General features: G+C 40.2%; 1 protein-coding gene across 3 annotated transcripts in view; it reads right to left on the bottom strand.

Annotated features, from left to right (window-relative positions):
* The window catches only part of TENM1 (teneurin transmembrane protein 1), a 282,452-nt gene that overhangs the window by 51,785 nt on the left and 202,839 nt on the right, over window positions 1-27,828 (bottom strand). For all 3 annotated transcript variants that reach the window (XM_088527561.1, XM_088527563.1, XM_088527562.1), the window contains 8 exons: window positions 25,929-26,145; window positions 19,016-19,135; window positions 16,965-17,226; window positions 13,797-14,064; window positions 9,578-9,721; window positions 4,910-5,159; window positions 4,077-4,097; window positions 26-258 (listed from right to left, as the gene is read on the bottom strand). In XM_088527561.1, the coding sequence (XP_088383687.1) occupies window positions 26-258; window positions 4,077-4,097; window positions 4,910-5,159; window positions 9,578-9,721; window positions 13,797-14,064; window positions 16,965-17,226; window positions 19,016-19,135; window positions 25,929-26,145 (1,515 nt within the window). The remainder of the gene's footprint in view (window positions 1-25; window positions 259-4,076; window positions 4,098-4,909; window positions 5,160-9,577; window positions 9,722-13,796; window positions 14,065-16,964; window positions 17,227-19,015; window positions 19,136-25,928; window positions 26,146-27,828) is intronic.

The raw sequence follows: 27,828 nt of genomic DNA, 5'->3' as shown, positions 1-27,828 counted from the left end.
TCCCGTGGGCATGTTCTTCCCCTACCTCTTGGGCTGTTGAGCGAGGCCTCGGCTGCCTTTCCGCCATCGCCGCAGTGACTCTGGTCAAATGGGAGGCACTGATCCCCCGTGCCAGCCACCACGTCCACGTTCTTGGCCAGGTCCTTCGTTTCAATGAGAGATTTTGCTTTGTAGACTTTTCTGGTGTTTGTATCCGACAAGTAAAGAGATTCTGACACTGGGTCAATAGCCAAGTAATATTTATGCGCAGGACTTGTACTAAGACAGAAGAAAAGAACATGAAAATTAAAGAGTTTCTTTTTTCCCTTTCAACCTTCGTTCATGATAGCAAAATGGTTGTATCCTACTGATCTCAAAGACATGTCCGTTCAGTTATTTGGGGAGAGACAGTGGCATAAGTGAGATGGGCTTTAAATTAGCTCAGTCAAGCACCACAGCAAGAAGGAAGGAACGAGGACTAGCTATAAAGCCTGGCCAGATTGCCAGCTACACATCACGGAGCTATCCTGTGCAGAGAGTGCCATTGCCAGAGGTACTCTGCTGTCAGTACTAAGCCAATGAGTATAAAGCTAACTGTAGTGATTTCAGCATAGTTACAACTCCTATTTTCTAAAGCAAGGTCATTTTTCTATATCTGTTAAGTCCTAGTCCTCTCGGCACCAAGAAACAAATCTATGACTTACAGCAGGGTGAATCAGAGGCTCTTCTGCAAGGGCACCAATACCTACTCCCGGTTATTTTTATCTGTTTTTGAACCTTAGGAAATATGAAGGTGTGAAACATGGTGCCTTAATTCAAACCTACTGTGTTGTCAGGAGCGAGGCAGAAAGCCAAATACTGTCAGTGCAACTAGGCATTAATTAATGCACCATAATTCATACACCGAAGTGCTGTATTGAGATTACAAAATGTTATTTAAAAAATATTTACATATGTTAATTAAATGGTGAGAATCATAAATTCTAATCAGGGAACTGCTCTGCATCTTATTAACCAGAAAGAGTATGGGGTTCTTTTTGGGTGCAAAGTTCATTTTGGTTCAGGAAATAGTCTCACCACACAACTATCCTGAGCCTTGCGAGATTGCTGTGCTTCCGATTATAAAATAAGATGAAACTGTAGATGGGCTTAGATCCTTTAGCATACACAGACTTTTACTGAAATGGTAGGAACTGAGCACAAGCTGAGCACCACGCTGACTGCTGCCACTGCACAGCTGCTGCTCCCCAGCAGAGAACTGTATTAGACAGTGACCTTCCCCTGTTTCTTGTAACTTTACACAGAATTTCCTCACACAAATGTGCTCTGAAGCATTACGTTAAGCAGATTAGAAAGGCTGTGAAAATTACACTTTGCTAAGAAGAAATTTCATGACATTTTTATAACTAATTAACATGCAAGTGTTAAAACAAAGTTATGAAAAGAGATGTATTTCTCTCAATTTTGCCAGTGTTACTTAGATGGTGGCTTTGACCATGCCCTGGGTGCAGCTCTTCCTGAGCGCCCAGGATTTTGTGCCACAACAAATTAGCAAACAAGGCATCCATGTAATGTCTGAAATGACAAAGACTTTTTTTTTTTTTTTTAATTTTATTGACCAGCGTTGAGGTTAACTGAGGCTCCTTAAGCTTGAAGCTTGTGCTTGGATGGGGGAGATACAAAGCTTCACTAATCATCTATCAGACAATTCCACCTTACTGCAATATCACACACCAATTAAAAATACTTATTAGTATCTCTTTTAGTGTTGCAGTCAACTCAGTACTCTACATATTGCTAAGAAACTTCTAACTGATGATAAGCTGAAACCTCATATTTTTATTTGTGAGAGACTATGTCAAAGCTGTGCCATGAGAAATGTAACAGAGCTTGGGCTGGTTTCTCTCAATTCTCATTCCTCATCCAAAAAGTCACAGAAACCTCTCACCATCTATGTGGACCGGGCCACAACCTCAACTAGCTTAATGTTGACCTTCACCACAAGCTTTTATAAAGGACAGAAGTGTAAATATGAGGAATGGCATATTCAGACAGTGAAGAAACAGATGTGAAACCCAAGGAAATATAGAGTACGAAAGAGGAAAATGAATAAGAGGATGAGCTAAAGGCAATTAATCCTGAATTACATATAGCCATTGTAAATTTTTTTTTGTTAAAAACTTTATGAATCATTGTGCTTTCTGCAGCAAGCTTGGAAGAGACTGGCTAACCAAAAGAAGATTTTTCAGTAGAAATACTTTTTGGGGAAAAGTTGCAAGGACAATTCCAGATGTTAAATAAATGCACACTCCATCAAAACTGAACTGTAGGGGACCAGGGGCGTTGATAAACCCTCCTCAGAGGCACGTCTTCTGTCATCCCTGTCACGGTGTCTATTAGAGAACTCCTGATGTTATCTTTGCTTAAAGCCTTGAATACTAAGAGGGTTAAATTTAAAAAGTACTAGTAAAAATGGAACAAAATGAAATACTCCTAATCTTTGGAAAAGTTTGCAATCAAATCTAAATCAGGGACTATTTGAATTAGCCTGTTAAAACTGTGTTAAGTAGACTAGTAGTTACAATGATTCCTTCCAGAACAAGTCATTACTTTCCCTTAGTTCATTTTTTACTCCAACTTCAAAGCCTGGTTTCCATTTGGTCAGTTATCAAACCAAAAATTATCAAATTTGTTATCAAATCTGTTATTTCTTAGTAAAACAGCAATGACAGGAAAGTTTAGAAAATTAAACTGGATGAGTTGATTTAAAAGCCAAATATATAATCGACGTCCTTCTGTGTCTTTCCTGGTTTTCGAATGCTATCCTTTGCTACACAGCATTTCTTTTTTCTCTGAAAAAAGGACACCTTCCCCCCCACACCATTATTTGGGGACAAAACACTGTACCAAGGGCTTCAATTTGGAGGTCTTTTCCTGCTGGGACTGTCAGGAACCTGACTCCTCTTGCCCAACAACATTCACCCATTCCTCCCACATGCTTCTTTAAACTTCCTGGAAATCTCTAGGCCAAACATAAAGCGGGATTTGTCCCCATGGCCTTCATCAGCTTAACAGAGCATGTAGCATACTGTGGGACCAGTGACTACTTCAAAACCTCAGTGTCAACCACCAACTTCAAGTAACATGCTCGCACATCACTTCAGTCCACTTGAACAGGCTACTAATAGTTGGGCATAGAGCTAATCATTATTCTAATTAACAGGTCTGTGGCACTTGAATGCAAAAAAACAATCTCACAGTGTGATTTAACTAAAGTTCAAACATAAAGAGTGAACAGATATTTTTATAATATTTTTTGCAAAATAAAAAAATTATTACAAAAATTTTTTAAATTAGAAACCTGATAAACATTTTGAATGCATTATAGAGTAAAAATATTCATTTTGTGTCTTTTCATCAGTTTACAAAAACACTGACCAGTTAAACATACAGGAAAATGGAAATGATTCTTCACTTAAAATATGAAACTTACACTTACCAACTGGGATTATTTTTTAACTAAGTTTTCACTGTAAAATATATGAAACGCAACATCTTTTATCAATGAGTTGGCAAGTAATTATGTGGCTAAGCCACATAATTCTGAGGCCAGTGCTCTCAGGCCTCAAAATGTGCATTCAGTCCACACACGTCTTCCTACCATGCCAGGCAGTCATCAGCGTAGGTTGAACTGGTGCTGCTTTATTGATCTACTTCTATATTGAAATGCTAAGAAGATTGTCTCAGTGATGCCTGGTGCTCTGGTGCCTTGCTGTCTCCTCGCAGCCTGCGATGCCATTTCTGCAGACTGATTGCTTTACACCCCTCTCCATCCAGTGCAGGCTAACACCATTGGGTTCATCGTTTTAAAGAACCCTAACACTGCAATATCACAATATTAAATGAAAAGGGGAGAAGCAACTTGCTTTTGCTGTTTTTTTAATTTGGTTGTTTCTCTTCTTAGAACACTTTTTCCTTAAAGCTATGTGGTTCATACGTTCTAATGTGTGTGTGCGTGTGTGTGTGTGTATATATATATATATGTATAAAATATATAAATATATATATATGTAATGTATACATACAATAGTACTTACCTGTGTCTTGTGTCTCTGTTCCTAATAAGTCAGATCAGTCCAGGGTTAAAAAAAAAAAAGAAAGAAAAGAAAAAGAAAAGAAACAGCAGTCAGTATCTGTTAACACAGCTGTACTCTTTGCAAACTGCTTACAAAGCTACGACCCGATATCAAAACACAGCACCATCCAGCAGCACTCAGTATCACTTCTTTCCCTCAAAATTTGCTGTTTCCTTTTCAGTTTGAGCCATGGTTACAGTGGACTCTACAATACCTGGGTTGCTCCTGTCCACTTAAACCCAACCATACTCTTCTGTTATGGATGGGGAACAATTTATTTTTTTTGAGTTTAAATATGTAGGTCCCCCTTCAACCACAATATCATAATCTTACATGATTTGTACATATTCCCTCTTGAGTTATGCTTTTGTTCTTAAAAAAAAAAAAAGTACTTCAATTAAGATTTTTACCTCTTTTTTGAAAAAAATAATATATTAAAAGAGTCACAGGAAAGTCAAATCTATTAATTTGGAAAAATTTATTATGCAAAACCTGTCCTAAAGGCTGCTTAAGGTGGGTGGTAATACCCTTTTTAACTGGTGACTTCAGAGTAAGTCTAATTTTTCAGATGAGTTTGTTTGACAGTCAGTGAGACACATCCCTATGGGGCAACTAAACGTGACTGCTTCTCTTAAGTCACACCAAAAAAAAAAAAAAAAAAAAAAAAAAAAGGGCTCACTGCTGTTTTCATAGGTCTATCACAGCCTGGATAATGACCACCAGATAGGGAAAGATTTTCTTTTCTTTCCTTTTTTTTTTTTTTTTTTTAAAAAAAAACTTTTTATTTTATTTACCTTAGTTCTAATATGCTGATGGAATTCCCCGAGGGGAAGACTCGTCTGACAAAATTGAAGTCTCCGACGTACACGGAGCCGTCGGGACCCGAAGCAAGAGCGACGGGGGCAAAGAGCTTGCTGCTGAGCGCGAGCCCGTTGCAGGTGGAGCAGGAGACGCTTCGCTGGTGCCCGTTACCCATCACGGTGGAGATGACCGGCGGCTGCTGGGAGATGAACATGTTCTCCCCGTTGCCTTTGTGCAGAATCCCTACGAGAGAGCAAGCAAACAAACAGAAATTACACAGGAGACAGTGAGCGTGTACAGAAGAGCTAAACTACTCCACACTTTTCCTTTGGATTTTGGGTCCCTGCAGAAAGTGCATTAACCAAAACAGCAACGAACCATCAGATCTTTTAAGGACTGAACCACAGAGTTCCCCGAATCTCTCCCAGTTTCATGCAGTCCCAAGCTTCATCATCACCATTTTGTCGATTAGTGGTTAGTGGCTATTTTAAAAGCCAACATCATGAAGAGAACTCATGGTTGGTTAATGCTCTAACAAATTGACTGTTAATTGCAGTGCTATCTGATTTCTTGGGGATTACTACTTTAATATTCATTTTATTCATAAATTTTTATTAGGTAGCAGAGGAATTTCTTAGGCAGTTTGAATATTTAATTAAAGGAGATTAATAGCAGGACTACTATGCATTTTTCAGGAAAGAGCACTGAGTGGCAGTACAAAATCAATATTCGGACTTAAATGCAAGTCCTTCATGGTGTATAAAAAGGGCGCTGACCGCAGCACAGCCAAATTAAAAGTGGAGGAGTAATTCTGAGGCACAAGTGGATTTCTTACCAATAAGAATACATTAGATTCTACCATAAAGTGTAAAACAACTTGGCAATGTATGAATATTTCAGGTCTGTCCTGCAGGATACCTTATCGAAACTCTTTCCAACCACCAGGCCTTTTTTTTTTTTTTTTTTTTTTTTTTAAAAAAAAACTAATGAGATGATAGAGATAGCAATTACCTTCAAAATGACATGTTAGTACAAAACTTAAGCTTTTTTCTGTATGGAAGATAGGTATTCTTTCAGACCACGCTTCCAAAATCTCTTATTTCCATTATAGAGCCTAGCACTTTATATATAAAAAAGGCATGATTAAAGCCATAGGGCAAGGGAATGACTTTCTGACTGCAGTGGCCCAGTAGCTGGCTTGTCTTTACACGACACACAGTACCTTGCACGTACTGAAATGAGCCTGCCCAGCTAAAGCACAAGCAATAAAAATGGGAGAAGAAAACCCCTTTGTATTGCACAACACTCAGAGCTTGCAAGAAATGATCCTGCTGACAGCTGCTTTTGTCGCCGTTGCTGGAGCACATTTTACCTCCCACCTGAGAAATGGTATTTTGGGGGAAAAAAAAGGGCACCTTCAGTAAATCCCTTCCACGGAGCTCAGCGTGGAAGCTGCACGCCTACGCTGAAGCGCAAGGGCTGGGGGATCCTGCCTCCAGCTTGGGCCACGGGCAGCTCCAACCTGCAGGAAGGCACACGAGGGCTTTCTCGTAGTACAACAAATGTATTTATTTACTTTCTCTACCAACTTTTGCTTTGCAGCTTTAGGTAAATCTGAAACCAGCAGTCACCTTCGAAGTTGGGGGGAGTTGCCACTGATATTTCGAACAGAAATCCGTTATTTCAATTTATTCCTGAACAGCAAAGGACAGAACACATTTCTTTGGAGCTGAACGCTGGCACAGAAAAGCATTTTGCAAATAGGCCAGCTGAATTAACAGCCACTTCCTCCCTTTCCTATCAGATAAAAATACTAGCAAGGGAAGGTGCTGCCTGCTGGCTGAAGCGAGCACCGTGCAGGTAATCTTTCTGCTGCCTCCTGGAAATGCCGGTAAATAATTAGGGCTCTGGAGAATACATTTTGCTCTCCATAAAGATAAGCACGTGCGCGATTCCAGGCTCGCGAGCTGCTGCTTTAATTTTAGTCAGTGCTGTGCTGGATTGGGGCTAGAATTACCATAAAGACCCTTCAAAATTACTCCCCTTTCCCCATATAAAAATGAAATCAATACATTTGGCAATCAGACAGAAATCTAATTCGAAGAATACTCTGAAAATAATTAACAGCACATTTGTTCATATTTGCAAGCTATCTGGTCCTTTAAAGGATCTCTATGCAGCAGCAAGCGCTTATGGTTTGTCTTCTGCTATTCAACCAAAACCTTTGTGCTGGAAAAACTTAAACTAGAATCTTTTTTTTTTCTTTTCCTTGCCACATCCTACTGGAATCTGAGAGGCTTTTGTTTGTTTGTCTTGTTTTGGATGCTTAACCCAGGAACAGAACATGTTTTTTACTTTGTGCAGTTCTACATATCAATACATGCACTTCCAGAGCTTAGACTGTGCTATGAAACACAACTCTGTGTAGCTGCATCTATTTATTTTCTTAACTCTGCTACTGTGTGATTGAATTCACTTTCTAATATCTGTAAAATGACAAGCCTTTATGGGGAGGCAAGGAAGCACATACACTTTGCCTGCGAGCAGGCGAGCACGCACACGCTGCTGGAAGAGAAACTTGAGTGGGCAAGTTAAATACAAGCTTTTCAGCAACACTGAACTCACCATATGAAGTTGTTTAATTTTCAGTCTGAAAAGAACATTATAATTTGCAGTAGAGAGTTTTTAGGAATAGATTTGTATTACATTGCAATGCTATTTCTGTAGTTAATCCAGTGACAGTATTTCAAAATGAATATAAATTTCATGCTTCTAAAATATACAGCTCTTCATATGGACAGAGGGAATGCTTTAATTAAAAATGAAAATTTCAATATATTCACACTTGAGAAGGCTACTTGTGCTTTTTATTCTACTCGCGGTAGCATAGAGATTACTCTGAGACGAACAATTCTAAGCTGGAATCACAATTTTGTCCTTTTTTAAAAGTACGTTTTTGCATAACTGAAATTGAAGAGCAGTTTCTTGATGACAGCAAAAATGGGCTAGTTATTTTTATCCTTTCCACTAACACAGCTGATTATTTATTTGGGTTGTTACCACGAGATTCCAGGCTACTGGGTTAGGTGCCCGCTTGACGTGGTCATGGTGCTTCGGTCCCTAAACGCGAGCCAGGGGTGCACAGCCAAAGCCTGTAGGGACCAGAGGAGGATGCATGACCAGGGCTGGGCAGCCCTGAGATGGAGACGTGTCCCATTCCTTTTGGCCATCACCAGCATTTCCCACAAGCTGGGGCTACCCGGCTGAACATGGCCAGGAAGCAACTTGTCCCCACGCAGCAGTGATTTAGCCCTGCTCAGATGAAAATTGTGTATTTCATAAAATCTCAAAACACATCAGCGCCTATGGGGTGAACTACACTAGTAACCACTGCAGCTAGTGGATAGTCATATAAATTGGAGTTCCCGCCAGCAATTTAGTCTGGAAATTAAACTATGCAAGTGGCAAATTGTTACTAAGGAGGAGACTATGGGGCTCCCAGTTGGGGGCTGAGCTGGCTGAGGTCAGATTTCTCTTTGTGTTAAATGTCAATAGCTGGCATTTAAAAGAGACAATCTATACAAACCAGTAAGACAGGGTATGAAAGAATGGCTGTTTAAAATGTCAAACTATTTTAAATCAAAACAGAAATCCAGATAATTTACAAACTAAATCTGACCTTTTGTATTTGGAATATTTATACTGTAGTTGTGCATTCAACAACAGAACTTGCAAAGACCTGACAGTTATACATCTGTGCACGGATCCCCATTACAGAAGCTCGCAGATGGAAATAGATTTTAGTGGACAAACTCTCAGCTGGAGCAAATTGAGAGAACTTTACTGAATCCAATACTATCCTGATGTATATGTGCTGAAATAAGAGCCTAAGTTTCTCTTCTCCAGGGAAGTGAGATAGCTGTTTATCTGCAAAATTATTTTTCTAATTACCATAACTTATATGCAAGTATTGTTTGAATAACTGAATTCCACTGAGAGTAATTCCTGATTTTAGGTGTTAAGGGATGAAAAAAGTAAGAATAAAATAAAAGCAATGAGAAAGCCAACTAAAGTCTCCAAGCCTAAAGAATCTGTATGCAGGGTTAACATCAGTATATCACGAGGGTTTACAGATATTTTTAAAGGTTTGGTCAGTGCTGGGCAGCAGCTGCCCGGGCCCCTGCCAGGCTGCCCGTGCGGATGCTCTTCAGCTTTCAGGCATATTTGGCGTCTTACTATGACTTTCTGTGAGTGCTGACAACAGCACATGAATGGATGGTAGTTAGAGGTTGTATTAGGGATGCAGATCTTTCACTGAGAATATGACACACTATAAACTGGCTTCAAATTTAGTACTCTGATACCAAACGTGCAGAGCTGAGAGCTTCTCAGGCCAAATTAGCATGCCCTTTGCCCAGCCAAATGACCAAAAGGTATCAGTGGTCACAAGAGCCAGTGAAACGAGCGTTTACCACCTGCGAGCCAGAATGTTAGGAATACCCCTTTGAAGGGATTCACAGTCCAGTTCTCAATAAATGAGGTTGCATATTTGAGTGAAAAGGATTAACATTATAAAGTGTAAAACCGAAAATCTGAACAATTAATTCCTCTAAAAACTGTATTCCTCTTCCACATGGCCAGGGAGCAAAGGAAGGACTTACCGCTTTGTGGATTCAGCACATGGTGCTTGTTTATAGACCAGCCTCCCAGGTTTGCAGCATCCATCTCAAAGCCTTGAAGGATTACGGTTCTTTTCTCCCACAAAATAAAATCGGGACACGTTTCATATTCATATCCCACAGACACTGCAAACAAATAATTAAAGATATATCAGACTAGCTTTTCTCTGTGAACTACAGGGTAATTTTTCATAGGTTTCTATATTCACCTGTCAGGTAATGATGCCACTAATTATCTTCTGCCTGATTGCTATTGGGGAAGGGTATTATAAAGAGTTTAAGAGATTAGTATCTTGTGAAAGCTATGGGTACTACAGCTTCAAAGCAGAGTATCAATTATGGATTGTCTTATGAATATAAATCTCCCCCAATGACTTCTGACTTAATTGTTTATTGCATTTCTACTAACTACCAGAATAAGAGCTTAAATAGAAAAATTCTGTGTTGAAATGGCAATTGTTTTTGCTTGCCTGGTAAGCCAGAGAATATTGCTTCTAAATTCACACGGTTTTGAAACTTAGCGATGTTTATCCTAAGGGTCTTGTTGTAATTGTAAGAACAGTAGTTGGAAATAAATGGATTGCCAACTGAAACTTTCTAGAATTAAATAAAAAGTCTGTCAACAAGCTTGCGTGGCACATGCCTTCCCCTTATAGTTGGCCAACACTCTTGCTGTAAATCCCGACTATCCTACCAATAGAAATCTTTGGGGAAAGGCTGGCTCAAGATGATGGAAAAAGAGAAAAAAACCTTCCGAATTTTTTTTTGATAACTGCAAAATCACTCACTCCAACCAGTATGTATATTTGTTACATTTACTTTCCTCATCTAGTTAACCTTTTCAATGGAATTCCTAACTAAAAAAATGTTATTTTCAAACCAAGTCTCAAAAGTTTGAACTGGGAAATACTGAAATATTTCAGCCTTTAAAAATAAAATGGTCTTTAACAATATATTAAGATGAAATACAAAATTATTTTAAGAAATGTAGTCTTCTGACATTTTCAGTATTTTCCTTTCACTTTATCCTTCTAGCAGTTTTATTTCCCTTTTTACCTGAACCATGAATAGTTTTAATTCCATCAAAATTCCATTACTGGATTCAATCAAAATATTTTGGCCAGCTACAGCAGGGAACATTTGTGTTTGTAAGATAAATATTTTATGGCAAACTGAAAGCTGTTCCCTACAGCAACTTCACTTAGCAGAGCCTCTTCATCATTTTCGCAGAGACAACCTGGCTTCGCAGCTCAACTCTGACTCCTAAAAAACCACATCTCCTTAGGTGCTCTACATATGGCGTGTTAAAACTTCGTACGTTTTGGGTGTTATTCTGAGTGCCCATAACTCTGCTTTTGGAATAACCAGCAAATAGGGGGTTCAGCCTCAAAATGGATTTCAAAAGATGATTTATTGTGCACCAAAACCCTACTCTTTTCATACAATTATTTAGAAGAATTAGGATTAAGCTGTTTATAGAGCTAGTATGTCATAAATCACAGGCTGCTGCCGTTTCGCCTGATAGTGCTGCAAAAAAACAGGTAAGAAATCAAAGACATGATTAAATAGGACAGTGATCTCTATCTCGCTTTCTCCTAAAGTATTTGTACTTAGCAGCATCTTCTTTGAGTAATAACTTTAATGAAATAAACTTAAATAACATGTATACTAATAACCTGTGAAGCCCTAAGAGTATCAAGTGTGAGGGTGGGTTCACCCCCGTGCAGAATGAAGAGGGAGGCTTGCGGAAATAACCGCAGAGCTTCCCAGGGCAGACACGGAGATTTCCACGGAAACCTTCCCTCAAGCTATGCCAGCTCCCACGGGAACGTAAACTACACTGCAGAGGTTTCACACAGCAACAGCCTCATGATGTTTTTATTCCAAAAAAAAGAAGCTACTTCATCCTCTCGGCTGCTACATTGAGAAGAGAAAATGGCCTCTCTGCTAGAGACTGGTACACACACCAGCAAACACTTCCCAGCAAAGTGCAACAGCCCCTCTTATGTGTGCAAGCGTGCTCACAAAGTGCTCTTTTCTGTACCTGGGTCTGCGATCATTGTTGTCAATAACCCTGAAGAAAAGTAAAGATGCTTATAGAATTTATAAATCCAGACGGTTATATTCCCCAGTTGCCAGACCTCGGCCTGCTGCAGTTTTAATGCAATTAAAATGAACATCTGAACAGAACGCAGTATTAAATATTGGTAATATGCAGGCAGAGGAAACAATTTTGACAAAATTCATATAACGGATGCAGACAAAGGTTCCTGAATTCTACAGTGTCAAGTTAAATACATCTCTATTGGAGTGCAACAAACCAAGCTAACAATGCACTGAAATATAAAGATTTTTGCTCCTAAATTGCAAGAATCCCAAGTAAGCTAAATTTTAAGTAAAATAAAAAAGCACAAATTAAATAATTAAAAAATGTTATCCAGTACTATTGCATAAGTTCTATTCATGTTTAAACACATGAATCTCATCTACTTTTAATTTGGGATTTTGTAATAGATGTACCCTTTTATACGTTATGTATTTGATCTAATTTGCTTATAAAGTGCAGACATGTACTGGATTTCCTGGTCATCAGAAAGCTCTTAAAGGCCAGAGGGAACAGATTCCCAGTTCTGCCTCACATACCTGAGCACTAATGCACAAAGAAAGAACCTATACAGATGGCACGCACAGATGCACCAAAGGGCACATACGAACGCGTTTCCATTTCTGCACTTGCACAAATACACGTAAGCAGAACCGGTAACTCATTTAAAACTTACCTCCACTGCAAAACACCTGCAGGAATTGGTACCTGCAATCGGTTAGGGCCGGATTTGACATCCCCACAACAAGGTTTTGTGAGATGGAGGAGCCATAAAGGGCTGGTGTGATAAATCAGGTGCAATAGCCCAGCGTAGGGAAGCCTGCGCTAAGGCTGGAGCTCTGATTGCTTCGGGCCAATGTAAAGTGCCAGATGCAGTTGAAACGTGTAGACTTGCACTTCAGCACTAGCGTTCATAGCAGATCAGGAAACTAATGAAACTGAAAATTTATCACTTATTTTCTGGTTGCTTCAGTTTTCAGCTGAATTTGTTCCTGATTTGGCTCATTTCATGATCAAATGAATGTGAGTGGCGGCTCAGGGGAGAAGGAGGGAACGTGGGAATGTCCCTTCTGGCAGCAGCCTGCAGTTGTGTCTGCTTAAATTGATTGTGGAACCACAACCTTTGAATAAGCTCCTTATTTTTTGATATATTCCTTTGTGCATTGCATGATGTACATCATACTCCACATTTCTGACTACAACATTATCCTTTGCTGACACCAGTGACTGCATCTGCAGCACTGACTGTGGAAGTGACGGATTCCTTCCCTCTTTTGCCCATCTCCTCTCCCCAGAGCTGCCTCACAAACTACCTGTCTGGGGCCACGATAACAGAGTGAAGTCCTCGATGCTGCCCGAACACTTGGGGCTGCTGCGAAGTCTGGACAGCCCCATTGCGCTGCAGGCCAGTTTGTAGACATGGGGTCTGGATGCCCAAGGCAACAGAGCTCAGCAGAGCTTCTGGTTGCCCCTCTGAATAACATTCCCCTCATTTAAAAAGCAAGACTAGCCCTTTAAAAATCAAATGATTAAACTCTTGGACAAAACAGCCAGGTCAAATAAAATGTATTTTCACAAATAGCATTTCATTAGCAATTCTGATGATCTGCTTGTGTCACTTGGTAAAGAAAGTCTACGTACCATGATGATTTTCACATAAACACCTTTAAACAAACAAACAAAAAGTTTTAACTGATGGGGCCATAAAACGTCATAAGAAAGGATGCCCAAAATTCAGTATTTTGCAAACCTTAAATGGAAATGACATTCTAAATGTCACAGCTAAAAAATGACAGAGACAATGACACACAAAAGGTCATATTCAAAGTACCATTCAAAAATGGAGAGCTGAACGTAATGTCATTAGTCTGTAACTATTCTCAGAGGGAAAAGGGGATTTTCAAACTGATTAAGTTAGAATGAAGATGTTGAAGGAACATGAAAACAAATGTTTCTAGAAAATCATACAAGTCATTTCAATTAGTTAAAGCAGCACTTCACTGAAATCCATGCAAGGGCAGAAACAAAATTTTAAGTGCATTTTCCTGGCTTGACATGTGTTAGTGTTTCTGCTTGTATCAAGGTGATTCTACATACCCATTGCCTCTGCCAGGCCAGAAACCTTCTGTCCATAAATATCCGTCTTATTCCAGGCAAATGTGTAGACCAAATTGGCTGCAGCTGGAAACCATTTCTGGAGCAGACGTCCTTCAACAGCAACTATCAGATGTACTTTTGTCATTCCAGGAGGGATGGTTGTGTGTGACAGAATAATGCGCAGTAAAGTTTTATACCCCGGTGTTCGACTACTGAGATAACTAAGCTTCACAAAGCTGGAAGGTACTGGAATTTCCTCCTGGACCACCTTGGATAAAAACAATCATATGATTATATCTATGGCCAAGAGAAGTACAAAATCATGACTATTTGTAGTAATCACAAGTGCAAGTATGATATTTGTGATCATATTCATATGTATAAGCATTAGTAGATGTACCTTGCTCTTATTACTTGGTTTACTTAATTGACATATTAATTAGAATATAATTATACAAGCATATATTTTTAAGTCTGTACACGCATTATATATTATACCATGATTTGAAGACGCTGTCCTGTTTGGAAAGTAAAGTGGAGCTGCTACGAGAGAGCTAAGAAAGAAAATGATCTTGCTGATAAACAAAATGCTGTGCAGAAGGGCTTGCAGAGAGGCTACTGCAGCACGAAGGGACACGGCATAAGAAGGCAGAGCGTAAGGGGACACAGTGCAACAAGCCAGCTGGGGACACGCAGTGCTGGGCAGGAAACCGCCGGGCGTCAGGCTCATCTAGCTAACAGGTAGAGTCCCCAGGCGCGCGGCAGAGTTCAAATCCCATTGCGCGGCTGTCACTGCTGCTGTCGGAGCCGGTCGGATTCAAGCTGGCTTGGATATGCCCAGGCCGGCGCAGCGTCAGCTCCTGGCCACAGCAAGGAGATGCCCTCAGCCACGAGAGGGGCTGCGGAGGCTGCGAGCTCGCGTGGCAGGGAGAGGAAACCCGGCCCTGACCTTTGGAGTGACAGGGCCTCGGAGCTGCGAGAGGGCTGCGGCTCCCGCACCGCCCGAGAGCACGTGCCCGTCTGCAGCGGCCTCTCGCACGGCTCCGTCGCGAGCCCTGGGACCTGCTCCGCGCTCCGCTCACCTCCACGAAGGTCAAGGATGCTAGTGCACTGCAGTAATAACAAGCCAACCCGTCACAATATTAAACCAACGCAATTTGGAAAAATACATATTGTGTTTTGCTTATATCCCCCATAATTTTGTTTTTTTTTTGTTTTTGTTTCTTTAACAACAAACTGCTTCACTTTAAATCCCCTTCGATTTACATATTGCTCCAGCATCCCTGCCACAGGGTTGCGGCGGTGCTGCTGGAGGCCTGCCAGCGCTTGTCGTTTCAACATATGAAATGCAGCGTTGCCAGGGAATTCCTGCTCCCTTTACTGCTCCTGACTTGCAGTGGGCCCCTCTTTCCTGCTGACATCCCAGCTGCCCCTCTGTCATACATCTGACAGATCCTCTTATTTTTTAATAGAAAAAAACAGGAAGAAATACATACGTACTAATATATTCTGATATATCTCTTTTTCTTGCTATTCTGGGTTACTTTTTATTCATCTCCCAGTCCTGTACAATAAAAATCAACACTCTAAGGACCCTTCGCTGCCAGCAAAGGGACTGGGAGCAGTTTCTCTTATGAGTGGACTGCATCTTTAGGTACCTTACTGCTTAAAAAAGACCTAGGAACACTTCATGTGGAATAATGTGACCCAGTTTTTTCTTACCAATGTGCATCAGTTATTCTTAACCTATGTTCATTAGATTCACCTGTACTGTTCTATGAAGCAGCACTGTGGCCATCAGCAAGCTGTTTGATGTTATGCAGATAACTTAAATAGATATTACTGAGTTCAAAGTGCTCCTACATATAGGAAAAGGGCCCTTCATCAGGAGCAATACTTTTATTTTTTTTAAAGGGTGGAATTATTCATATTTACAGGTAGCTGTCAAGTATCTTCCAAGCTTCCTCAGTGAAATTTCAAGACAACCCAAAAGAGATTTTACTATAAGGCTTTGGTTAAACACTGTTTGCTCAAATAACATATGAAACATTATGGGTGTTAGCATGATTCAAAGTTGTATTTTGCTGGCTGTTCAATTCCTACTACCTCTTTTGAGCATTGAAGAACATAATAATAGTTAAGTGCAAAGTTAATTAGAAAGAAATTCGAAACACATATTGAAGGGAAACTCCAGAAAAAAACACATTTAAATGTAACCAATTGGAAATAGCATGCTAATATTATTCTATCATGGAGAGAAAGTAAAAAAACAACCAACAAACCAACTGAAAAAAAAAACATTAGCATGTAGCAGAAAAAGCCATCATAAAGAACTGGAAGATATGGAGGGATGAAAAATCTTTGGAAATCTTCATGGCCTGCTGGGTAACGTCTCACATTGATGCATGGTGAAGCTGTACTGTTTGTCTGTAACCTAGGAATGGTTTTGTGCATCATTATAAATAAATCAGGATTTCAATAATAAATCACAGTAGCACTCCCCACCTTCTCCTACTTGGTGGTTAGAAATAAACATCTTAAAAAAGAAAAAAAGAAGAAAAAAGAAAGAAAAAGAAAAAGAAAAAAAAAAAGAGGAAAGTGCTTTGCTCAGCAGTACTAGAGCAGCCTGCAGTGGTGGCATTCAGAGAACAGTATAACATGGCTGTGGTTAGAAGCCGTCATTTGGCTCCTCACAGCAGCACTTTCAGAACTTTCTAGGACCAAGGAAAGACATTAAGGCAGTGTCAAATATCCAGTGAATGAATACTCACCACACCATTGCTCCAAAGTAGCCTGAAAGCCTGAAACTGTAACTTTTAAACAGAAAGTTCTACTACCGATTTCAGTGGAATCCGACTTTCTTTTTTTTAAAGCCGTGTCAGTTTTATATCTGTGTGCTTTAATATTTATGCATTCACCTCAGGAATATATATGATTTGGACAGAAGAGTTTGATAAAACTTTTATGATAATACACTGATAGGAGCAACTGTGCATGCAAATTTAATGATAAAGACTGGATCTGCTTGACATTCAGTGTCAAATTCTCAATATCACCAAATAATTATGTTAGGTCCATTAATACAGGTCAAGAATGGTAACTTTCAGAACTGTGTAGAATTTTTTTCTGGACTGGAACATTCTATTAACTTGAAAGTATTTATATTACCTGTAGCTCTGGGATAACAGTTCCTCTTTCTGGACAGGACCCTCCAAATGCTGTCAAAGGTGAAGGGAGTACGATGGGATTTGGGCTAATAAAACTACTGATGTCACAAGATGGTACTTCTGACTCTGTTCTCTGCATTACAACTTTGTCCACGATAATAAATCTATTCCAAGGCAACCAAAGTGTCCTTTTTTCAGATATGAATGGAGATCTGTCAAAAACTAGAGTGACAGAGATGCCTCCAACAGCCACAAGGTCAAAACTGAAAAAGACAAAATAAAATGCTATGTTTCATTCTCTTTTCATCATCATACTGCCACAACTTTTAATGCACCCAAAACGCCTCCCTTGTCTTGTTCATTACAACCTTCAACTTGCTATGTAAAATCATTCCAGTGGATTTCTCCAATGCCACTTGGGCATTCACGTGGAAGCTTGGTATCTCTCTGCTTTCTCACTATGTAACATTAGTCCAGGTCTGGGATTCCACTGTTAACCTGGCCCCACTCCACTGCTTATCTTCTAGAATCACCGCAAACAAGTAGTTCGTATGCACACAAAATACTATAACAAGGGTGGTGATCCAGTTACTTTGGTTCCTATGAAAAAAAATTCCTATCCCACAAAAGGACCACTGCTCAGAATCTAGGTACTTTGAATGCAGAGTAAAAAACTCTTAACCCTGGTAGGTCTTTCCATTATTAACATCCATTTCCCACTTCCTGAAAGTAGCAGGAGAAAAAGGTTGAGTATGTTGAGCAGGAGACCACTGTGGGCAGGATATAAAGATTTTGGAAAAGCAGCTGATTAACTGCACGGAGAACTGAGCCAGCTCCTGCATGTAGGGCTCCCCCGGGAGCCGCTGCGAGGAACCCTGAGCAGATGGGGCTGCAAAGCAGCGGCCGCAGAAGGCGGCTGCGCACGGTCTCACTTCTCTGAGTTTCTGACATCTATAGTCAGGTACCATAAGGTAATATGTAAATTGACACTTCACCCTCTGTATTATTGAATGCATCTATTATGGAGGCTTTTGATGGTAACAAACTGTGATAAGAAGTCAGACTTAATTATGCATCTCTCATCACATTTCCCAAATGACACCGATTACATTCACAGCAAAATACAGGTAGCATATCTTTATGCAACAACTTTATCCAAGCTAGTGTAAATAGAAAATGATAAACACTAACTTTCAGTAGTGTGATTTGAAAGTCAATAAAATAAGAGAAAGTAAATATGCATGCGCTTTTATCAACTGATAGCGTCTCAAAAGGTTGTGGAAACAGCAACAAATTATTTTCCCAGTTAGAAGATTCCATTTAAGTTCTTGTCTAGGAAGACAAAGTTGTTAAGAGCCCTTATCAACTGAACATGACTGAAGTTCTCGGGCAAATCATGACGGTATTGCAAATGGACGGCCAGCCTTGGAGTACAATGGAGAATACATGGGAAATCCTCTTTTCAGGAACTCAACTCAGCCCTAAAAGAAATCCAGGATTGCTTTGGCTTGGCTGCAGAGCAGCAGTTTAAGCATTTTGGTTCTGATAAGAATCTGTCTTTATTTTTATGTGTATGGATCAGGTGATCAGCTCTTTACTGAATCTCAATAAACTACCTGAAGATTCATACTTAAGGACAGAAAGAAAAAAAGAGAGAAGACAGGGAATTGTCTGGAAAATCTGTCTGCTGAAAATATTCAAATGTCAAAGAGGTTGGTAACATGTCAAACAGTATGTGATCGACACCAGCCCAGAATAGAGACTCACTGGAGGTGCCGTGACAGCAGTACAGTCACACTTGGACTCCAGGTGTTTGAATGTCACTGTAATTTTCTTGTGGCTATTGTGTTTTTATTCTTGCTTTTCTTCTTTTTTCCCTTTACCACAGAGAGCTCTAATGAGATGTGGTCCCAGAACAGAGGACCAAATGCCATTCTCAGTCCACATTAAGAACAGTCATGTCTAGGAGAATTTTGCACATGAACAGAGGTGGTAGATGGCCCCAGCTGCAAAAAATCTGACTCAGTGAGAGGCTGTACATAAAAATTTCACCTTCCATCTTGTCGACTGATGGTGTATCCATACTCATTGTGATGCAGAAAACTGACGTTCACTCCAACCAAAGGTGTCCCATCTACTGCTACCACTTGGCCTCGAATGACACAGGCACGTCTGTAATTAAACAGGCAAAAGTAACAGTTAGACACACATGGAGGGTGAGAGCAGTGTTACTTCAGAAACTCTGCTATACTTCTGTTCCAAACAAACGCAGAACTACTGTGAAATCAGTGACTCTTGATTTGGAATGAAAATTCAAAGAAGCCTGAAAGATTGATTTGAAAAAGCATTACCTTAGGATGAAAACATACACACTGTGCTATGAATTCTTGGTGTATCATGAACGTATGAATACATTTCCATTTCGCTACATTTCAGTATACTTCTGTTGCTCTACCATTAAAGTGTTGCAAAGGTTTCATAACAGCATGAGTTAGCTTGCTGCAGCTCTAGCGGTGACAATTTGTGAAAGAGGAGAACCAAACCCAATTCTCTGGTGCTAAGAATGGGAGCATCACTGTCTGTGAGAGAAAAGCTGAACTAATATGATAAGGCAGCACTGAGATACATGGTCTTCACTGAACTTCAGAAAGTTATATACGTAAATCCAGAGAGAGCCTAACCAGGTGTAACACATGTTATGCCTTTTAAAATTCCCTCTAGGATGTGTTAGACTTGCACCCATTTACTAGCATGAAGAAAAAAAAAATCCTTCCTTACCAGTAAATGTAAAGAGCCTGGGATATGGCAGATCAGGAGAACACATCAAACTCACTGGACAGGAAAGTGAACTCATAACTAAGTGGGTCTAATCGGAGGCTAACGGAATCACGAATCACAGAAAATGCGAGCTGAAAGGAAATACAAGACTTTATCTTGTCCAATTCTTTGCCTCAGGTAAGATCAACTATACCTACATTATTCCAGACAGATGCTTGTCTAACTCTATAACCTCACCATACAACCTAGTGCAATGCTTCTGTGCGAGCACTTCACTCATGGCAAGTCTTGTCTACTGTGTAATGTGAAGCTCCACTGCTGCCCTTTAAGACCAGCACTTTCACCCTTGCCATGGACATAGTGAATAAAATACCCTTTTTCTTAGCTTTAGCCTTTTAAGCATTTGAAGACTCATAACCTAAGAATCATAAAGGAAACAAGTCACATCAAAGATGATGAGTAAGATGAGAAATACTCTCATAGTGCAGATTTAAGACCCTGTGAGACTTTCTAAGGGTTTACACAGCTAATTCCACTGAAACAGCTTTTGCATTTTGCCCCAAGCCCTCAGGTCTGCACCAGGACACTTCCACTGTCTCGAAGGACCCAAGCCTTGGGTACCTAATGATACAATTGCACATATTTCCTGGAAATATAGTTTCAAATAGCAGAGTGAACAGTATGCAGAAGTCTTTTTATAACAATTTACATGTAGACTAAGACATGTAGAGTCAGAATATCTAGAAATGTTCTGGTATTAATTACTCAATATAAACAGTAAGCATAAATTTAGGCACTGTTACATTTCTCTTTCCAGTTACCAGTTCGTACTTGTCTCAACAGACCCATCCCACCTTTACACGACGAGCAGGTATTCTAAAGGAAAAACACAGTATCTCTTTAAATGAAAGCTACATGAGAGTGTATATGTGATTTTTAAAGAAGCTGCCTTAGGATATTAATTGACTTTGATGCAATGATATCATATGTGAAAGCTGGACTATAAATTTCTCAAAATTCTGACTTGTTTCATCAGATCCCATTCTCCAAAGCCACTCAACAGGACGTTAATTTATAGCTATGGTACCATCAAACTCAGCTGGTTGTGCCCTGAGAAAATGCAACTGGTAAAAATTAACCTCTTTGGGAGCATGCCGTTCACCACGGCAGCTAATCCGAATTCCATCCTGTCAGCAGGTCGGCTGATAGCAAAGTTGCTGAAAAACCCAGCTGAATATGAAAAGCAAGCTGCATTACTTTCAGTATGCAGAAGAGAGTTCTAATTTACCACCTTTTAGTTTTCTGCATCAACTAAGTTGGGCAAAACTGGTTTCCCGCTGGAAGGCAATCAAATTCTCGTATGTCTCAACAGACTATGCCAGGTTCAATTACTTTTTGATTTGTTAGAATAGAAACTACAAGTTTCTATTGTTTTCTCATATTTTCTGACATCTTCAGACCTGTCCTTCTTTTTCTAATCCCTTTATTTTTGCACTCCATATATTTACCAAATACATTGGTTTGAGGAAGAGATTCCTCTAAGATACACCACTATTCTGTATATTATTCTAGTATAAACCCCTGTTTGCTTATTCCTCGTTCCTCATTCTGCAAAGACTTGTCTTCCGACTCTACTCCTTCCTCCTATTTTATCAAGCACACAGATTTGTGTGATAGTAACTCATCAGTCTTCGTTATTTCATATATTGTCTGTCTTTACTCACTCATTTTGTTTCTCATTATTCATAAATAATATTCAGAGACTTATCTTTCAGATTCCTTTCTCTTTTTTTATTCCTCGTTTTTTAGGAGCCAGACACGTTTACAGTATGCGACAAAGACTCACAAACCTTGTTATTCTACATTTATTTGTATCAAACTGTCTTTGCTATCCTTTAAAACTTCTAACCTGACTGTGTGTTATCTTCATTATTTTTTGTCTTGTTATTATCCTACCCCAAGCTGAAGTGGCTTTTCCTCTTTGGCCGCTTCCTGCATCACCAACACCTACTAAATCTTTGATTAACAGTATTCAGTCCAACCTGGCTTTATTTTTTGCACTGAGCAAGGTTCCGCAGCAGGTTCCCTCCCTTCCCTAACTCCTGCCATCTCCCGAAGGGGATGGATGCACTGGAAGGTGCCCAGCTTCCTTGCAGGCTCCTGGTGCCTTTGCTTCTTGCAGGAGACCCCACTTTATTCCTCCTTTTATGGAAGCTTTCAGCACACGTTTCCTGCAGCAGTTTCATTCTTGACACAACCACCATTTCATGCTTTCTGGCTTCAGCATCCCCTCTCTTCCCAGCAGGGTTGGCCTTAGAACTTGCTACTGCTCATTGCTTTCTTAATTCTAATCTCTGAAGCCCATTAGGCCTCCACAATGTGCTGCATTTCCCTCGTCCATTCCCAGCCTCTGGAGCTCATTCCACACACTTGTGACCGGCCTGCTTTTATTTCTCATGTGGATAGTAACTCATACAACTGCTCTAACAGTCACTTTACTTGCAAAAATTGCAAAATCTTGGACTAAGGCTTTCAAACTATGATGTCCAAGCTGTGTAAGTGCAAAATGTCTTTTCTAATTTGGAGGAGCTGGAAAGCCTGGCATCTATTTTCTGTCCTGTATCAGGGGAGGAATGTGTCCCTGACAAGCTCCCTCCGTCTTTTCACACGCATTAAAAATCTCTCCGGTCCCCTGGCAGGCTGCACTAAAGCTGCAACAACTCCAGAGGGAGCAGTTGCTTTTGACAAAAGCAGAGATTCCCTGGGGCTGCAAGGGCAGTACAGAAGTTGGATTTTTCTTGGTAAGAGCGTTCCACACGGAGCAGAGGATCTCCACTTGGAGGGCCTCACATCTCTGCTGGCAGGAAGTTTGTTCGACATCTCTAATTTAAAATACAAATAGGACTTCAAAATTCTAGGTGCATTATTTTGTTACCTCTGAGGCATTTTATTAATCCACCACCATTGTGCCTTTCTCTACTACTACTCATTTGTTATTCTTTCACTTCTGTTTTTTTGTGTTAAGTATCCAAGGTTCTTTGAGCACCTCAGGCTGAGACATTAGGCTCAGACATGTCACTATGTCAAGGAAACTCATGAATTTGCAAGTGTCACATTATCAGAAGATGTCATTTACTGTATTACATTTCTGATTAAAATCTTCAATCGGAGAAATTAAGCTGAAGGCTGGCAACGTACATTCATTTCTTCCTGCTGACAGTGTTGCTGTAAGCAGCCTTTGAAGGGTAATTAATTCAGTACCATGCACTGGTCCCTTTTTCGTAGGCAATTTGCAGCGAGTCAAATAGCTTGCCAGCAGCACACATTAAAAATACTCGGCAAAGAAACAAGCTAAAAATCTTCCTGAGAACAGAAGATGCCAAACATTGTAATCCGCTACACTCCACTACATGCAATGGGTCAAAATAATTCCTGATGTACGCAAGCAAACTTCTATTTATCCACAGTTTGTCTAATCTGCCCTTAAGCATGACACAGTTGAAGCTCGGATTTTGTAGAAAGCTTTTACAAACGACATATCAGAAAGCAAAATACACTTCTAAAACAACAGAATTAACATTAATTTTGGTCTAGCATTTGGCCGAGGCTCACTCCCTGGACTTGACTGTGCTGTGGAGATCAAATATTTGAAAGCTTTAAATAGCTGCAAAATCTATGGTAAAGTCAAGATGCAAATGCAAAAGGAAAGATATTCTAGCAGTTGTTAGAACAAATAATTTTGGTATTTCAGAGGGTGCTGAGAATGTCAGCATTTGGCAGGGACCAAACAGTTTCACAATCTGAAATACACAGATAACTTTCACCTTCTTTCAATAGCATTTCCAGGTTTACCCAATATCTCTTGGCCTTTACCTAGAAGGAGATTCTTGGCACAAGCAACACCCACCATGGAGTTCCACTGATCACATGTCACAGTAAAACACTGCACAAATGCCATTTGGATTTCACATTTGAGAATAAATGGGAACAGATACCAATGCACCAAAATAAACAAATGGAGCAATTTCATTCAATCTTTTCAGCGTCCACAGCTGAACCACCTATGCAATAAAATAAGCCACACTGTAGACAACTAAAATAGCTGACATCGTGTGCATGGACATGAAGTCTTCACTACCAGCCGTAAGGAAATAAAAACTCAAACATGCTTTGGTCAGCACCAAGCAGGAAGGCTCACAGGAATCTGAGGTATTCACAGTATGAACATTTGACTCACTACCTTCTTTTCAGTAATCTTAATTCCCAGGAGCAAAACAGACACTGGTGACAGCCTGACTGACAGTGTCAGGGGAAGATTTCTGAACAGAGACACCCAGCTAAGTCATTGCTTCCTTCTGAGACTCTGCTTATCTGTGATCCTTAAGGAAAATTTTGACAGTTTTTAATAATACTTGACTTATGGACGAACAATTTTTCAACAGCCTGGAAGACTTGAAGATGAAGCAAAGTGCGGACCAATGAAGTCCTCCGGGTGCCCCAGACACTGCAGATTACTGCTGACAAAGCCCTGGAGACGCAACACAGCGTCAGTCTCTTAAGGCACTGCGCTGATTCTACACAAGCAGACAGCATCATCTGAATCCCTATGATCCTCTCAGCAAACTAACCAGCAGTTTCTTTATAGTGAGAAGGAAATGATATCTGGGGTGTGAACAATGCAGAAAGCCAACTACAAATCATATCCATTATTACTATAAAGTCTGAAGTATTATTATTAAGCCTGAGGCCTGCCCATGGCTAGAGTGGGCTGCTGGCCTCGCACTGCTGTTTACCAGAGCCCTCCCCATCCCTGAAGCTACACCAGTTTCTAAGGATAAATCATCAACAGACCTTCATTATCCTTCCTTTTCCAAAGGCATGCCAGATATCAGAGCAAAGAAATGAAATACTCAGAAAAGTCTTTCACATCCAAGTTAAATCCTACCAATGATAGCTTTAAAAGATCAGTTCCTTGTATCTACAAAAGCACGTTGATGGGATTATGTACAATCGGGCTGCTAACAATTGCCGTGCCATCAAGCACCGTAGAGGCGACTTGAGCGCTCAGCTCCGCTGTGAACACACCTCCCTGTGAGGCATTTTGACGAGGAACATCCTGCACTGGTGGCTGCTGTTCTAAACTGCAGCGCGCTCCGCTACGCAGCCCAGGACGCTGGCCTAGGCGCAGCGGGACTCTTCCATTAGCGCCAGCCCTGGCATGCTCAGGTGGAGGCTTTTCATGTAGCTCGTTTCTGTGCACTGTTGTTCTACATATTTATAACATCCTGCTACATTATTAATAGTGATTAAATGTTTAGGTATTTTAGATCGATAAAGACTCAGTTTACATATTTATTTTATTAAAAATTAATAAGTTACAATGAAAGACTGCACTGAATTTGTGGTCAGCTACAGAATGAAGACAAGGTTGTAATCCAAGTGCTGTGAAAATAAAAAATTCTTATGCCCTCATTATTGGTACATGGTTTATCTAATGTGTAGGCCTAGCTGACAGGGCAATGGTTAGATGATGTGGATGATTTGCGAATCTCTCTGTCAACCTGTAAGTTATAGCTTCCCATGTGAGCTACAGCATAAAAACTTACGTGCCCCTGTATTTCAAATGTTCAAGGAAGGCCGTGTTACCAGGTTTTCTGAGAAAGCGTGTGCCCCTTCCTACTGCACAGTCTTTTCCTGTTCAAGGACGTGCCAATCTCACAGACACTCAATGATCACACCACACTGTTTGCATGACAGCTTAAGAGTAACCTGCAGCACAAAACAGTAAACTCCACACTCCTGGGCAGAAAGGTGACTGAATACAGCTCACTGAATCCAGCCCCTCCTGCCTCCTGCCATCGGATGCATCTACAGCATAAAGAACTGAACTTCCCCCCACTTATTTTTGAAGTACAAGGTCGTTTACCTTCCACAGCCGTCAGTTAATAAAAGTAGTATGGTTTGCTATAGTGACACTTTCATGAACTACCAGAGTAATAAACAGAATTGGCCAAAGAAAAGAAAAAGAAGATTTGGACTTATTCTGACCTGGAAGTTTGCTATCCTGGTATTTTTTGATCGACAGTGAAGAATTCTCAACTGCCGAAGTGCCAGTGCTTTTCTCTAGTTAAGTAATTTTATGGCTGTTCTCAATATTCAGAAGTCTTGAATGTAAAAGAAAAGTTACCTGCTGTCAAATGAGACATCTCCTGGGATGACATGAGTGCTTTCCTTCCCGATGAGGAATCTGATGCGATCATAGAAGAGCCGCGGAGGGTGCTGCGAGAAGGGCGGCTGGCTGTGCTGGATGAGGTCAAGGGGATCCGGCGAGCCCTGGCACAGGGGGCTGGCATAACAATTGCTCTGCTGACAACAGTCAGGGTCCACACAGTCTGTCAAGCCATCTGAAAATGGAGAAAAAAAAAAATCAGGAAACGAGCTTTTCTGAGAATAAAGCAAAGTGCTTGTTACTGAAAAGCACAGGAGAACAGGCATTTAATTGATTGGAAGGCATGACACACAGGGTGACACATAAATTCAAATTTCATAGAGCATGTAGATAGATGCTTAATTCAGGGTGGGTATTTCTCTCTAGTCATCTGCACTGTATTGCCTCAGAAAGTTCCCATGCAACAATGAGAAAGCAGATCCTACAAAATGAAAAGGGAAGAGAGCCACTGTCTTCATTGTAGAACTTACAGAAAAAGAAAACTACCACACAGTCCTTGTTAGCGTGCAGCTGATTTCTCTAAAGCTCCTTTATTGTCACAACTACCTGCTCACAAGTGTGAAGGATATACATTTGCTCCTGAGCATGCAATAATGTGATGTCTAGAATGTTATCTAACTTTCATAAGCATCTTTACTGTAGTAGTAAACAAAGTGTTTTACTAAGTTCCATTTTAAACTCTATAGTACTTTTATTAAACTCTATAGTAATTTTATTACTGCTTTAGGATGTTTATTTCTCATTTTTTTGTTGCTATACATATGTTGCAGTTCTTGGTGCGATACAAATACACAACATGGTGCAGGTGCTGACCCAGTAACCTGACAGAGTGGATGCTTGCCCCCAAGCAAGCACATATAGAAAGATGAGATAAACCTGTTCCTCTTTTCCCCATTTTCAAGCAGGAAAAAAGGAGAATATATGTATTTTTTAAAAAAGCAGTGATTTCTGGAGAAAAGCAATGCAACTATATTTGTGGGTGAAATAAAATTACTTAAATATCCAAAGCTTGTGATTAAAAGTGTAGCACTGAAATTAGTCTAAATTAAAAACCTAATCATAACTTAGAATTGGGCCATCGGCATTTAACTGCTTCTACCTATCAGCGCAGTAGACATCTAAATTGCCTAAATTATATACTCAACCAGATTGTCGGAACTAATACAGTATGGTAAAAATGTTCAACCATCTTACAGGCATCATGCATTTTATGACTCACCAATTGCTGACTTGTTGGACTGACCAGAACACTAACGCATATACAGAGAAATTACGCATCACATTCTTCAAGAAATGACTTTTTTTTTTGATATTTTTAACAAGGCCAAGCTGCATAAATGCTAAGTCATCATTTCACTAGGTGGATTTCCCTCCTGTTAGACCTGGAATGCTATAGTATCAACATACTGTCAGGCATTCTCACTTCACACTTGGATTTTTTTATGCTCTGTTCCTACCAACACTTTGGTTCCTATAAAATTGTATGTCCTCAGGGCAAACTCCATCATCAGGGAGGCTACTGAAGTTTTGCCACTGACTTTAACGGCCGCAAGACCAACCACCAGAGCAGAAAAGCCTTTCCACTCCCCTCATTGAGCACCCTGTGCTCTGCAAATATGCACTAAATAACAGCATAAAATATTTGCTTTGAGAGGAAAGCAAAAGCCCTTCTGCAGAACAAACAAGCAGCCCAAAATGGACTTTCCCAGAATCGAAAATCCTTGCCTGACCTTGAGCGAGATGGTTGTTTGCCTAAGCAAAAAATATTAACAACTCTCTCCTCCCGCAGCCGAGAAATCAAATAGAGCAGCCTTGTTTTTGTGACAACGAACCAAGGGCGACTGTAAACAGGCAGCGA

This window comes from Tinamus guttatus, unplaced genomic scaffold (assembly GCF_059628265.1).
Source record: "Tinamus guttatus ecotype Peru unplaced genomic scaffold, ASM5962826v1 Tinamus_guttatus_pri_ptg000287l, whole genome shotgun sequence".
Lineage (NCBI taxonomy): Eukaryota > Metazoa > Chordata > Aves > Tinamiformes > Tinamidae > Tinamus > Tinamus guttatus.
Note: the sequence above shows the minus strand (reverse complement) of the source record. Positions and strands in the feature narration are given on the sequence as shown.